Here is a 15,516-nt window from a genome sequence, read left to right as displayed (position 1 = left end):
TTAAGGCCCCAACGAGCGAGGACAGATGCGCCTTTCCTGCCTGCGCTCCTGCAGGCAGGGATGGCATGTCTGCTCCCACCCAGCAGGAGCTTTATAAATGCTACCACTGGATTGGGAGCAGACATATGTTCCCTGCCCACGCTAGTTCGGGTAAGGAAACTTCTGTGTCCTTGGGGTGGACTTCCCGGGACACTGTTTGTGAGCTGGCCCCGGGGATGCGAGGCCTGGGTAAGGATCAGGGAGGGGGCTGTGCAACCCCCTCCCCAATTCTCAGTGAAGCTTCGAGGACCCCATTCCCCTAGGCCACATGTCGCTAATATATATATATATATATATATATATATATATATATATATATATATATATATATATACACACACACATATATACACATATATATATATTTTTTTTAAATATATTTATATATGTGTATGTGTATATATATATATATATTATATATATTATATATATATATATATTTCTTCCCGTCTGATCAAAGATAGAGGCTTCCGGGTGCTCTCAGGCGGTGCAAGCGAAGCGCAGCAGGACCAGCCGCGTTTTAAATGAATTCCTTTTTCCCCGTTCGGGGAGTTATTTCTTCATGCACTCTCGGGTCTCCCAAATTACACCACACGTTTTTTTGCAGATTAGTTCGATTTATTTCGTCATTGTAACAGCGAGCCAGCAGCACCTAACGCGTTTCGGTCTCAACGGCGACCTTGCTCACAGGGAAACTCAATCAGCATTTTTTTACAATTTTAAATAAAGTGCTTCCACATTGATTTTACATCACTTCCTGTTAGTTACACGGGGCTTCTGGGACATGTAGTTTTTGTATGAAAAGGTATTTCAATCATATTATAACCTGCTGCAAAAAATATATACATATATTTACAAATTTGTCTCCCAATTCATGATATTGTCTTGCGACGGATGCATTTCAACCGTTTTGTTTCTCATATTAATGGTCATGCTTTCTGAGACCTACTCGAAAAATATCTGTTATTTCAAACTGATATAGTACATTAACCCCTCCAGTGGGCAATAACCAATTGTTATCACATTAGTATTTTGAACTACATTGCTGTATTAATGCCCTCCAGTGGGCTTTTAACCATATATTGTACCGCCAATATCATAGACAAACTCCCTCCATGTATGGTTATATGCAAAAAAAAATCTTTTTTTTTTTCTTTTTCAATTTCATATCATATTCAGATTACATGCCCTACGAAGCATTGAGAGAAAACATGATTGTGAAACAATATAGTGCAACGAATATTTCAAGTGGTTGTGCAAATTAAAATCACTTAAGGAGAGGTAACTTTACTGCTCAAAATTGTTCAGTTAATCAGTTCTTTGAGTATTTATAGGTGGCAATGCAATTCTTCGTCCTGGTTAAGCCCATAAGGGCTCAAGGTTCGAAAACTCATAATGTGCTTTGATTCCTTCTGTCTCATTATTTTTTCACGATCTCCCCCTCTTTGGTTTGGCCCAACACTCTCAATTCCATAGAATTTAAGTTCTTTCCAATTTCCATTGTGTTCCTTTTCCATGAGTTTGGCCATTGCGTTGCTTCGATCTGTGTTGATCGTAGCTCGGACATGCTCGAGAATGCGCATTTTTAGTTCTTTTTTGGTGCTACCGATATACTTCAAGGAGCACGGGCATTCTAAAACATAGATAACAAATTGAGTTTTACAGTTGATCAATTGTTCAATTTTCCATTTCTTTTTATTTGCCATCTCAAGTTCTTTGATTTTTTTGGCAATACAGCAAACTTTGCACTCTGAACATTTGTAAAATCCCCTTGGTTTGTACCAGGCTTCTGGCTTTTTCTGTTCTCGAAAATGACTGTAAATCAATTTGTCCTTTAGATTTTTGGCCCTTCGATATGTAACATTGGGGTGATCTCCCACAATTTCTGCTATTTTCGAGTCCATGTGCAGAATATGCCAGTTTTTTCTGAGAATTTTGATTATAGATTGATTGGCTGTTGAGTGGGTTGTGATAAATCGAATCTTTTGATCATCGTTATTAGTTGTTTGTTTTTCTTTCAGTAGATCAATTCTTTTGACACCGGCAGAGCGGTTTAAAGCCGTTTGGACAGTTGCAGAGTTATATTTGCGTGTTTCGAATCTTTTGCATGCTAGTTTTTTGTTGATGTTCCAATCTTCTTCTTTCGAGCAGATTCTCTTTATTCTCAAAAATTCTCCGTATGGAATATTTTGATTGAGACTGGATTGATGAAAGCTTTGGGCATGTAAAACCGCATTGGTCGCGGTGCTTTTGCGATGCAATGTTGTCTGTATTGCATTATTTTCAATAAAGATTTCAGTGTCCAGAAAGATCACTCTTGACTCACTAATTGTGTATGTAAAATTTAGACCAAAATCCGAGTTGTTAAGTATTTTGAAATAAGCCTCAAATTCTTCATTGGTTCCGTCCCAAATTAACAGTAAATCATCTATATATCTTAACCATGCTATGGTTTTTGATACTGCCTCATCATTTTCAAATTTCCATGCCCATGTCTTCTCCCATTGTCCCATCGTGAGACAAGCATACAATGGACTAAAAGAAAAGCCCATTGCTGTACCTTTTGATTGGCGATAGATCTCTTTCCCAAACATGAATATGTTTTGCTCCAAGCACATTGAGATCATTTCTAGAAGCATATCGTTGTGATCTGCAAATTGAATATTTCTGTCCATTAGGAAGGATTTACATGCCTCCAAACCAATTTTGTTTTGAATATTCGAATACAGAGATATGACATCCATTGTTTTATTGTTTTTTTTATTGTTATATATATATATATATATATATATATATATATAAGGCATTTTTTATTTCTTGAAAAATACAAGTTCATCCAATCTGGCTCTTTTGATGAAAGTTTTATACTGATACATCAAGCAAATATTACAGATGCTACAGTGGTTCAGGTTCCTAATTAAAAGAAAACATTTGTGACTTTAAGTGATTCATATCAATAATAAAAAAAAATGATGATTCAGTACCCTTTAGAAATTAGTCAAAACGTTTTCTTTCTCTTTAGTGAGAAATATTTTTTTACAGATACACAACAATACAAAAAGTGCTCCTAAAATTACACAAACATATTTCGATAACAAGGACAAACTTTAGTGTAAACATAAATAATAATGGTGGCAAAAAAGGAAACATGTTATATACAGTGGCAAGTTTGTAGCATCACAAAAACACAGAATACTCAATGCTTCCTCTGATTTTTTGCCAGGGAAGGCGTTGACGGCGTTTCAACTATAGTCATTTATTTAGCAGGTCATCATCATAACAAAAATATATAAGGAGCACATGTCAGTCGTTGAAACGAGGGTGGGGAAATCTAAAGCAACACGAGGGCGCAATGGTCAAATTTGGAATGCGGTGACACACAAAGTGCATCTTCACCTAAGAACCTAATTAGTTGGATTGGACCGTGGAAGGAATATAGTTATCCATGAAACCAATAGCCTCCCGGCTTCCTTTTGGCCACGTATAACTGCATTGTGATTGATTCACCGAGCGACCATTGCACCCTAGTGATACTTGTGATATCCCCAGCTTCGTCCGAGCGACTGACAGTTGCTCCTTATATGTTTTTGTCCTGATAATGACCTGCGAAATGACTATGGTCGAAACACCGTCAACGCCTTCCCTGGCAAAAAATCAGAGGAAGCATTGAGAGTCTGTGTTTTTGTGATTCTACAAACTTGTCCCTGTATATAACTTGTTTCCTTTTTTGCCACCATTATTATTTATGTTTACACTAACATTTGTCCTTGTTAACAACATATGTTTGTGTAATTTTAGGAGCACTTATTGTATAGTTGTGTATCTGTACAAAAATACTTCTTACTATGGAGAAAAAATATTTTAGGACTAATTTCTGAAGGGTACTGAATCATCATTTTTTTGATTATTGATATGAATCATTTAAAGTCACACATGTTTTCTTTTAATTAAGAATCTAAACCACTGTAGCATCTATATTGTTTATAAGCCTCAGGTTTGGGTTACAGGGCTGCCCCTGTTGGTTGTCATCGATACATCAGGCAGAGGCAAAGAGAAAGGGGAGGGGGGCTCAAAACCGTGATTTACAATTTTAATTCCGATAGCAAAGATTGCTCTTCAGTACAAAGAAAATGACACACGGATTCCCACCAAATTTGGCACACAGGTAGAACTTTACTCAGAAAGTGTGCTTTTGAGTTTCTGTGTAAATACTTTCACCCATTTTCAAGAAAGTAGCATTTAAGAGGGATTTATTTTGGACATGATGAAGTTAACCCTCAGAGGAAGTTGACACACATGTATGTTTGGTCATGTGGTACTCCTGTGGTACCAGAATGTAAAAAATACTATGACCTGATTGGTCGAGTAACCTTTTCCTCCACTCTGCCATTTTGCTACCACGGCTATTAATAACATTGAAGAAAATGTTATGGCTGTCATTACAGGACTTCGGGACGTGGTCCTCTGAATTAAAAAGAAAAAGGGCATATAATGGGACAGCTTGAGCACACCCGGATTCCCAAGCCCATGCGGGGTTGGGGCCCGTTGGGACACCCCCACAGTAAATTTTAAAAACAATTAAGATGATTTTGACGCCAGTCCTGCGATACTATTGTGAGTATTGATAGTACTGCAGTAGAATAGATGTAGAAAAAAAAAACAAAAAAAAAAAACATAAAGAGTTTGACCGTCCCATGAAGGCCATGTGCAGCAGGGATTGGCTGTGTTGGGCACAGGTGCTAGCCACAGACCAGGCCCTGTGGCCAACCCTCACTAAGTATGGCCGAAGGAAGTACTAAGCGTGGGTTGGCTATATCGTGGTGGGTTGGGTGAAGGGCCTGCCAAAGACCAGGTCTTGCAGCCAACTTCTCTGTGGAACTTTGAGAGTAAGATAGCACTCTATTGTTGACTTTATGGGTCCCACTGGAGCACTGCAATACCCAGGGCACCCTCAGGGAACATTACTCAAAAAATAAGCCCCAGGCTTCAGAAAAAAAGTAGAAAGCAATTTTCTGAACAGCATTAGCACATTGCTGTTTTACAGACGGCAATTGCTATGCAAAGAATCAGAGCCCATACGGCCTCCAAGAAAATCCAGATCAGCATCTACCTTCCACACAATCCACTGATCGCATCACAGGATGACAACATGATTGTGCTGCCATCAACATCTTTCAGAGGCATAACCAACTAAGCCTGAAAGGGAATCAGTGTGTGGAAGTTCTTTTCATTTCCAGCTGGGCAAAAAAAAAAAACAGTGCCCAAAAAGTTACATGCCCCTTGCACAATCAGGAACTCTATCGGGTGTAACCTGATCTTACTCAATGGGTACCAGCGGGATGTGGTGTGGAAGCACCTACGGGCTATGCACCCCAATCACATAGCTCGTTCAAAGATGGAAAGACACAACAGAGAACAGTAGGAGATGAAATTGCACCACTCGAAATACAGCATCAACAAGAAGAGGAGGACGGCGACACTATGCAGTATTCAGATAAATACTGCAAACCCTGCCAGAAGGTCGCAGCTTTTGACAAGACAAAATAGTTTTCTCAAAAGCAGTGCAGGACCATCTGAGAAAGAACACACACTCACTTGTACAAAAAAACATAAGAAATAAAAACAGTTCATTACATTAAAAAGAATTCAAAATAGTTATAAAGTTGAAAAATTCAATAGTTCAACAATGTAGAAAAATAAAGGTTAAAAATGGAGAAAGTTCTATCAAAAAAGCTTAAATAAATACTAAAGAAAACCTTAAAAACAAAACAAAAAAATCAAATTGACTGAAGGCAAGGTCTAGCATCCTATATCCTCTGCACACAGCTGTTGATTGTGTGCAGAGGTAGTCATGTTGGATGCTTACAGAGGGTTGGGTGCAGGGCCTTAACCGGAAGCCAGGTCATGCACCCAACACCCACTGCACATGGCTGTAGGACATGCACAGTGGAGTTGGCTGTCTGAAGATGGTGTTACAAATGCTACATTTAGTATGTGGTAAAAAGCAGATATTCACTGGAAAAAACAAAGGTTAAAGTGATATTATAATTAGGTGTTGAAATAAAACTGGAGCTTACATTTCAAAGCTGAACATTTGTCAGTTTAAGTTTAATGAGCTATCTATGACTTGCACCCCCGTACTGCACTGCTTATGACGTATATATTACACATCACTAGTGACATGTTAAATGACATAATTGATGACATCACTGATGACATCTCAAATAGCATCATTGATGACATCATCCAATGAATGTGACCGTGTGCTATAGGCTTTTTGCGAAGGAATCTAATAAACTACAGCTGTGGCAAAACATCTATCTGCAATCAAGTGACTGTGGACATCATCCAAGGAATGTGACAGTGTGCTTTAGGCTGTGTAGACTGGAAGGAATTTATTAAGCTACAGCTGTGACCAATTATCTACCAGCAATCAAGTCACAATGGACATAACCTTTTGCAATATGTAGAATACATTGCATTTCTATCCTGCATAATCAACAACATATGCTCGATGTTATCCTCTTTTTACTGGTATTCAGCTGCTTAAGAAACAAAATGCCTGCACAGACATAAATGTGGTCAATAACTTATTACGCCTGCAATAGCCTCCAAAAAAAACAGTTTGTACTTTTTTTTACCTTATTGGGATTAACCTCTTAAATACCTCATCAGAACTACAATTTTAAGTCAAGAGCTTCATATCTATGCATTACCCACTGATAAAACACATTCAGCTATGTTCTATAGACAACCCTCATCATTTGATAAAATATACCAGATACATTCCTTCAATGAGCAGAATGGAGTACAACCTTGGAAACATGCTTACAACCAATCACACTGTAAGTTAAACTATCTCTAAGTGGGTCACAGATAAATGGTATAGTCTAACTATGTATGATGTCTCATAATATTAAATGACGTTCTGCAAATAAGTATTCACAACGTATAAATCCCCAGTATATGTAGAAATTGTCTATATGATATATATTTAACTTGACATCCACAGTTGTGTAATATAATGTAAAAGGAAACTTTAGTTGTTCTCATATATTTTGGCAACAGACTTTAGATTTAAGCCAAATGGGCCTCTGCAGCCCACACCAATTAAACTTATTCTATACCTTGTTTACATGGAGTAGTGCTTGCACTGGAAGCTTTACTAATAGGGAAACTGCACACCATATAAGTTTCAGCACACTGAAGAAGACTTGACTTTAGGTCTACGCTATGTGTATTCTATATATGCACTAGTGTAAACACAGTAATTCTATGTTGTATATGATTGTTGGCCCTTTACTTCCAACGTACTTTCTTTTATAATGATCTAAGCATCTATGGAGTAAGGTGAACAACAGTATCATGAATGACATCTTAAGTGTTGCCATCAGTAATGTCATCAATGAAGTTAACATGTCATGAGTGATGTGATATATAAGGTCATAAGCAGTGCAAGTAATAGTTAGATCGCTAAACCAAAACTGGAGAATCAAGGCCAAAACTCACAAGACCGAAACTTGTTGATGCCAATTCTCATAGTTTAGTTACCATCAGTGCTTTATTGCATGAAACTGAGTGCCCGCCTCTTTCTACGCTTAGACATTGCATATACAAGGATTTCCCCTTCCTTTGGTGGTGGCACCAGCTCCTGGAGGGCTCAGAAGTCTTTGTTCTCGGGGAATTAACTTTGAATTATATGTATCTAATATGTTTTTCTGTTAGAGCCTGGTAGACACCTAAACCTGTGAAATTCTCTGCTTCTAAAGTTTCTAGCGAGAATTAGTGCAATGCAAATCTTCCACCCAATGGATTATGGAAAGGGAGCAATTAACAACAAAACCCTTTCCTACTAGATTAATCTGTGACATTCCATGTAACAAAATACGTCTAACACGTTGCAATAACAACCCACAATTAAAAGGCCTTTTGTTTTTAACTTATGTGTTTCATAATAACTACATTGGGCCTGTTGCCTTTTCATAAGAAACCTATCTGACCTATTACATCAGACATCATTTTTGCAAATGTACCAACCAATTCTAGACTTGATCACTGGCTTATGACCATAATAAATTCAGGCCTGATGTATTGAGCGTGAGTGTTCTAGATATGTGAATGTAAATAATTTTTAGATCCAGGGCAAAAGGGGTTCTGTGAAGGATACAGTACCAGACTGACTATTGTTTCCGGTCTTAACAAGGTAGACAGACAGTGACGCTCCAGAGCTTTGATACTGCTTGATTTACCACACTTGAGAATATTGGGTTTCGAGGTATAGTCATAAAATGGTATAAAGATTTTTTTTTATCAGACATGTTTTTTTGAGTTCTTTGAGGCAGTGTTCATGCGGCGTCTCCAGGGCTCTCATCTTGTCGCCTATGCTTTTTAATTTGTATTTGACACCACTGGCTTGGCTGATTGAGTCCTTTGGTTTCAAATTATTTTTATATGCAGATGATACACAGATAAATGCTAGCGTTAGATTGGGTGATTACAAGGCTGCAGTAAATCTACAGTAAATCTACATGTTTAGAGTAAGTGCAGGGCTGGATGAATGTGAACCATCTGAAACTCTGCAGTTTCAACTTCGGAATCATCTACTTTAACGTTAGCAGGTATCTGTGTATCATCTGCATATAAAAATAATTTTATACCAATTCAGATTCAGGAGGAATTAGGACAACTTGCCTCTTTTCCCTGGCCTACAGAGGAGGAATGACACATAGCAGAAATGAACTGGTTTAAGACTTGTTTTCAGCGCACCAGGACACCAAAGTGGGGTGACAGATAGGCTTTATAAAACATATAATATAAATAAATATATAAAGGCAACCATTAACATACAGTAATCAAGTAATAAATATGTTCAAAATTGGCAATTTGGCCATACAGTTGGCAAAAAACATCACATTCATCCCAATAGGTTCTTATAGAGTTTATCATGGTACAAATATATCCCCACTTTTTTCGATTTGGTGACCAAAACAACAAAACCTTTTTGCATAGATTCCTATGGTAATCCGTGTAATTCCATATATATATATAAAAGACCTGCCTACGGGCTTTAACCCAGTGTAAGAGCAGTCAACTCTTTAAAACCTTTTGCCTTCAACACGTTTTTCACAATAGGCAAGTCAGGCCTAGTGGCTTTGCCTTAACTTTCACAAAAAAAATATCTAACCAATGAAATCTGACATAACTTTTAATTTCCCAATGAAACAATAAGGCCTATAGCCTTATATAGCTTTTCACAGTACCCTCCACTACAAGTATACTGAATTGTGCATAAGATAGCAACAATCACTCGTAGAAGTATAACATTACAAATATGTAGGAAATTACAGTTTGCAAAATAATAAACAACCAGTTTCAAAAGGACCGGACAAGGATTATCATAATGATAAACTTCTAACCCCAGGATTTGTCACATGGAATGACCTACACCTAAACTGTTGCCTACTATGGCAATCTCTGAGAATTCATTTAACAAAAAACCTGCCCACAGTCTGTAACACAGAGTGATAATAATCCACCCTAAAGGCCTAATGGCTTCCCACAATTAAAAGAGTGCATTTGTCATAATATTTAATAATAAAAATCTTAGACCTATGACATCAGACGGAACATTCTCCAGTAAATCAATCAGGCTTACTGTCTTTATCATTGGAGTGTCCCCATAAGCAACACAGACCTACTATAATAAATGTATGAGACTCTATGTAACAAAGTCCCTCTCTGCAGTCTCTAATACAGAGTAATAACAGTCCACCCTTCAATTTATATTGGCTTTACCACATACTTTTTACAATGCATACATCACACCTACTGCCTTTCTTGTAATTTTTCATGATAAACAAATCAGGTTTTTAGGCTTGATCATTAGCTGGCTTATAATAACAAACACAGCCCTGCTGCAGTGAACATAAGCTTTCCAATCAGGCTTAGATACAATACAAGTGTTCTTGTGTTTTTTTCAGTGAAAGCACACCACATCTGGCCAATCAAAAGCTGTGTCAAGTAGGCTGAGCCAAAGCCCTCTCTCGGTAGAGCTTCTGAAAGCTCTTATTGTGTTAATCGCATTAGATATAACAGCGGCTGCACTGTCACGCCAAACCTAAACATAAAGGAACCATACAAAGAATCCCTAAAGAAGACCCTTAACTTAGGAGAAATGCTTAGCAGCAAGCACTCTTCCTGCTCGAGGAATTGGTGGAAAACACTTTTACAACTACGAAGCAATACAAAGACTTTGCTGTCAAATAATAGAAGATGTTTCTGTAATATCGTACTGTCTTTTGCACTCTCCAGGTCTACGAAGGCGCAGGTCTTCAGAATGCTTCCAGATAGAGCTGGGTCTTAAGGCAATATTCTACAGTGGTTCCCAACAATGATCCAATGTAGCCTATTTACCAAGGGCAATAGATTGCCCTTTCTCCTAAGGCACCCAAATCCCTTGCATTGGCCCTGATTTCAGCTGACCAAATCATTTTAAATAAGGATGTCACTTTCAACATAAGGCGTTGCACACATTTCATAAATATGGTGTATTGCAGTATACATTTTGTCAAGATTTTTTTACATGTTGTATTGAAGAAGGACAAGTGAAAGTTCATTTACTCAGACAATGGTGCATCTGCTGGGGTTGTGTTTGCTGCCTTACCTCTATCTCTTGCACTTGCTCCTCACTTGTTGTGCACATCTGTTGTAGTGAGTCCTCCAGCTCCTTGTTCCGCTCTAGAAGGGTTTTTCCAAGTTCGGCAGCCAGGTGTAGATCTGCAAAACCAAGGCAAGGTAAGGAAGAGGTAGCTGTGGCTGGCTGTGGCCACTGGACAGTAAAAAACAGCAGCGCCCGGAGCCAAATACCCCCACCATTTAAACAAGCATTGAAAATGCAATAGGTCTCGCAATAGAAGAGTTTGACCTTTTTCGTTTTGCAAATGGATGAGTGGCGTTGCGTGGATGAGTGGCGTTGCGTGGATGAGTGGCGTTGCGTGGATGAGTGGCGTTGCGTGGATGAGTGGCGTTGCGTGGATGAGTGGCGTGTGTGAGTGGCGTTGCGTGTGTGAGTGGCGTTGCGTGTGTGAGTGCCGTTGCGTGTGTGAGTGGCGTTGCGTGGATGAGTGGTGGATGTGGTGGTGGATGCGGTGGTGAAGTGGTGGTGGATGTGGTGGATGTGGTGGCGGATGTGGCGTTGGATGTCATGGTGGATGTGGTGGTGGATGTGGTGGTGGATGTGGTGGTGGATGTGATGGTGGATGTGATGGTGGATGTGGTGGTGATGGATGCGGTGGATGTGGTGGTGGTGGATGCGGTGGATGTGGTGGTGGTGGATGTGGTGGATGCGGCGGTGGTGGTGGATGGGGTGGTGGTGGTAGTGGTGGATGGGGTGGTGGTTGTAGTGGATGTGGTGGTGGATGTAGTGGTGGTGGGTGTGGTGGTGGTGGGTGTGGTGGTGGTGGTGGATGCGGTGGTGGTGGATGTGGTGGTGGTGGATGTGGTGGTGGTGGATGTGGTGGTGGTGGATGTGGAGGTGATGGTGGATGTGTTGGTGAAAGCACAAGGAGGCAATAAGGCCTCAAAGGGTGCCTGGCATAACACCCTCTTCCCCTATTTCCACCCCCAAAAAGATTCCGCTGACCACATAAACCCATTACTGACGTGCCAAAGTCTAACCCAGTATAAGTATACCCTACGTGGTTTTCAAACAGTTGGTGTGCAGGGGTATAGAAGCTGAAATTAAGAACAGAAGAGGACTGGGATGGATAAGCAAGGTCGGAGGTCAAACATGCCATCTCAAATTCTTTCGGGGTGGGGGCAAGGAACGCACGGCAGGAAGTGTCGGCCTGTGTCAAAGCAGCAGCCAGCTGGGAGATGAGCACGTGCCTTTTGGGGGTGGGCTGTTGCAGCGAGTGCTCACGTGACCTTCCTCAACACAAACAATGCGCATTCAAACCCTCCAGGGGAGGGGTGGGCGTACTTGGACCAGGAGGTTAATTGCGGCTGGCAAGTGGCACGCTATTTTAATACAATATGGAGTTTTGTGCAACGTGTGAGTTTGGGCTGCGGGGGACTGTGGGAGTAGGCAGCAAAAATGCTTGTTAGTATGGAGTGCTAAAAGGTAATATGCGAGAAAGTTATTTCAAAAGTATTGTGTGTGTGAAGGAAGATTGTATGGGTGAATGGCAGAGTATGGATAAGGAAGAGTGGGGGGCAAAAGATATAAGAGCAGCAACTTGTTGATAGTAAAGTTATGGAAGGCAAAAGGAATGTGAGCATATTTGTAGAGGCGAACTAAATTGTTTTTGTGTGTTGTCGTGTTATTTAACAGAAATAACTAACAATTGTAGCATTGTAATAACATATAAAAACAAGTAAACAATAATGAGAAGTAGTAGAAATACAAAAGTTGCAGTACAGCTCCAAATTGTTATAATAAAATGGATGCTGTAGTAGGTAGAGACAGGGAGGGAGAGAAGAAGATAGTAGCAGTTGCGTAAGAGTAAGGTAGTATTGTGTGCAAATGGTATGATGTATTATAAAAAAACAATAAGGGCTTAATGGAGAAAGGGAGGGTTGACACCTCTCCTTCCCCATCTCCCTCCCCACTCCCACCCACGAATATCTCACACCTGACACAACAACTCCCACCCACAACACGCCTACATCTGCACACACCATCACTCGGAGTTTATCCACCCATCCCCCCCCCCACCCCCCCCACGGCAGACACCTCTCCCTTCCCTGCTCCCTCCCCACTCCCACTCACAACTCTATCTCCCTCCCAACAGAAGATACAGAACATACCTCCTCCCTTACCTTAGCATCCCCCTCTCTCCCACCTCCTATTCTCAGCCCTCACTACCCTCCTGTCTCCCCCACTGTCTTCAGCCTGCACTCACTCTTCTACTCACCGGCACCGTCTCCCACTGAAGTCACTACCTATGCTTCCCACCCACCGCCTGTCTCACCTACATCACCCACACCCCTCGCCCACAAACACGTCCACACCTTGAATACCATCCCACTCTTTAGCACCGCGGAACCCCTCAACAACGCTAGTATACCCCCCCCCGATACCCTGCCTGCTCTCCAGCTCACTACTCAATCACTCACCAACGGCTCTCTCCACCAACACCTTCCCCAATGACCCTCCTGACCTGACTTTATCCACCCTCCAACAAGTCAAAGAGGAAATCTTACAAATCAAAAAAGACGTCCACGCAATCAAAGACCTTCTCTCCTCACAGCCCAGTCTACCTCCCACCATCCCACTACCCTACAAACGACGCACCCTCCCTACATACCCTCGCCCCCGACGACACCAGCAATGGCCTACTATCCCCGTTCGCAATAATTCCCACCGCCCCCGTCGTGTTCTCAACCCCTTATCGGACCGCGACCTATGCTCTCTCCTACGCTCTTATGGCCCAGGTCCGGTAAAAGACTTTTCCAACTCACACATCCCCATACCCACAATTCTTACAAACCCTCTGAGGCTCCCAACACTCAACAACAGAGGCTCCGTCCCTAACAACCTCAGAAAAGTTCCCCTCACACTAGAAAGCTCGACCACCCTACTCTCTCCCAAACTCAAATGCATCCTACTAAACTGCAGATCGGCCCAGAGACATTCCTCCGACATCGCGGATCTCGTCTCAGATAGGGATCTGGACCTAGCCATTCTAACGGAAACGTGGCTCACTGAAGCCTCTACCCCGATTATGGACATACTAGTCCCCCCCAATTATCACATCATTAGGCTGGACAGGTCTCCTGGCAAGACGGGCGGGGGAATTGCATGCATCTTTAGGAGCAACCTCTCCGTTACTCAAGTCACCTCCCCTTCCCTTTCCTCCTGTGAACTCCTCTGCCTCGACATCACCAGTGAGGGCAAACAAGTCTGTGCTTTACATCTCATCTATCACCCGCCTGGTGACAATCTCATATTCACCCAACAATTCATGGACCTGATCACTTCCAATGCCGGTCGGCAGACCACTCAAGTCTACCTGGGTGACTTCAATCTCCACTGGAACGATCAGAAAGACACCGTGGTGAATAGTCTCAAAACTTTCCTCAATGCGCTTGACCTCACCCAATTATGCGATAAACCAACACACGACAAAGGCGCGATACTCGATCTCATCATTGCCAAAGAGAACGCTATTCAACTGGAGGCGATTCTACCCTGCGATTGGTCAGATCACCACATTATCACCTTCTTTATCAACGAAAAAGTTAAACCTAACCCTACTCAACCAATCAAATCCAAAACATGGAAAAGGGATTTGAAGAATCTTAACCCCTCTACCCTACCTCCCCACATCGGCAACCTCCTCCTTCCCCCTTCAGGTGCCTCAGATGCTCAATCACTGACTGACCACTACCTTGACTCTATAAATACAATAGTCAATGAAGTCGCCCCTCTGCAACTGAAGAGAGTCTCCACCAAAATTTCTAACCCCTGGTATGATGACAGACTCAATGACGAAAGGCGTAATATGCGAATGGCAGAGCGCACCTGGAGATCGGACCCTTCAGCACTGCATCTCAAAAAGCTTAAGAACAAGAGAAATGCCTACTTTAGGAAAATAAAGCGCACAAAGTCGGACTTCTTCAGCCGCCAGTTGGACCAAGCGAAGAACAGGCCAAGAAAACTGTTCGAGCTAATCAAGACCCAAACAAAGGCACAACCCACACAATCAAACAGCACAACAAATGACACCCCACACTGTGAAGCCTTCTCTGCTTTCTTTAAACTAAAGACTGACAACATAAGAAATGACCTCATCATGGATGTAAGCCGATACCCCAACCAGACCAGAATGGCAGACACTCAACCTAAAAACAAGGCATCCTGGCAGTACTTCGATACCTATTCGGAAGAAGCAATACACAAACTGCTCTGCACCCTGAAGCCCTCTAATCACCTCACTGACCCTCTACCTGCTAATGCTGTAAAAGACTTTACCCCCTTGCTCCTCCCTCTCTGGACCAAGATCATCAACAGCTCTTTGCAACAAGGCCACATTCCAGACTCCCTTAAGGTGGGGCAAGTCACGCCTATACTCAAGAAACCTACAGCTGATCCGTCTGACCTAAACAACTATCGGCCCATCACCAATATCCCCACCCTGGCCAAACTGCTGGAGAAATGTGTCCAACTCCAACTAACAAAACACATTGATCAATTTGACCTCCTCAACCCTCATCAATCAGGCTTCAGAGCGAAACATAGCACGGAAACAGCTATGACACACATAATTGATGACGCCCTCCAAATTCTGGATCGCAATGAGTCCTGCCTCCTCATCCTTCTTGACCTCTCGTCAGCATTTGACACGGTCAAACATGAGAACTTGCTGGAGCTGCTAAGTACTCGAATGGGGCTATCGGGAACTGTTCTCAAGTGGTTTTCGTCCTTCCTTCACAACCGGTCTCAGAGGTTCAAGATCGACAATGTGCTATCTACAC

The 15,516-nt window shown here is 41.6% G+C and overlaps 1 protein-coding gene across 1 annotated transcript in view; it reads right to left on the bottom strand.

Annotated features, from left to right (window-relative positions):
- CDR2L (cerebellar degeneration related protein 2 like) overlaps positions 1-15,516 on the bottom strand; it is a 117,126-nt gene that overhangs the window by 35,443 nt on the left and 66,167 nt on the right. Inside the window, exon 2 of the mRNA XM_078654485.1 lies at positions 10,703-10,815. Coding sequence (XP_078510611.1) covers positions 10,703-10,815 — 113 coding nt within the window. The remainder of the gene's footprint in view (positions 1-10,702; positions 10,816-15,516) is intronic.

The sequence above is a fragment of the Lissotriton helveticus genome, chromosome 7 (assembly GCF_964261635.1).
Source record: "Lissotriton helveticus chromosome 7, aLisHel1.1, whole genome shotgun sequence".
Lineage (NCBI taxonomy): Eukaryota > Metazoa > Chordata > Amphibia > Caudata > Salamandridae > Lissotriton > Lissotriton helveticus.
Note: the sequence above shows the minus strand (reverse complement) of the source record. Positions and strands in the feature narration are given on the sequence as shown.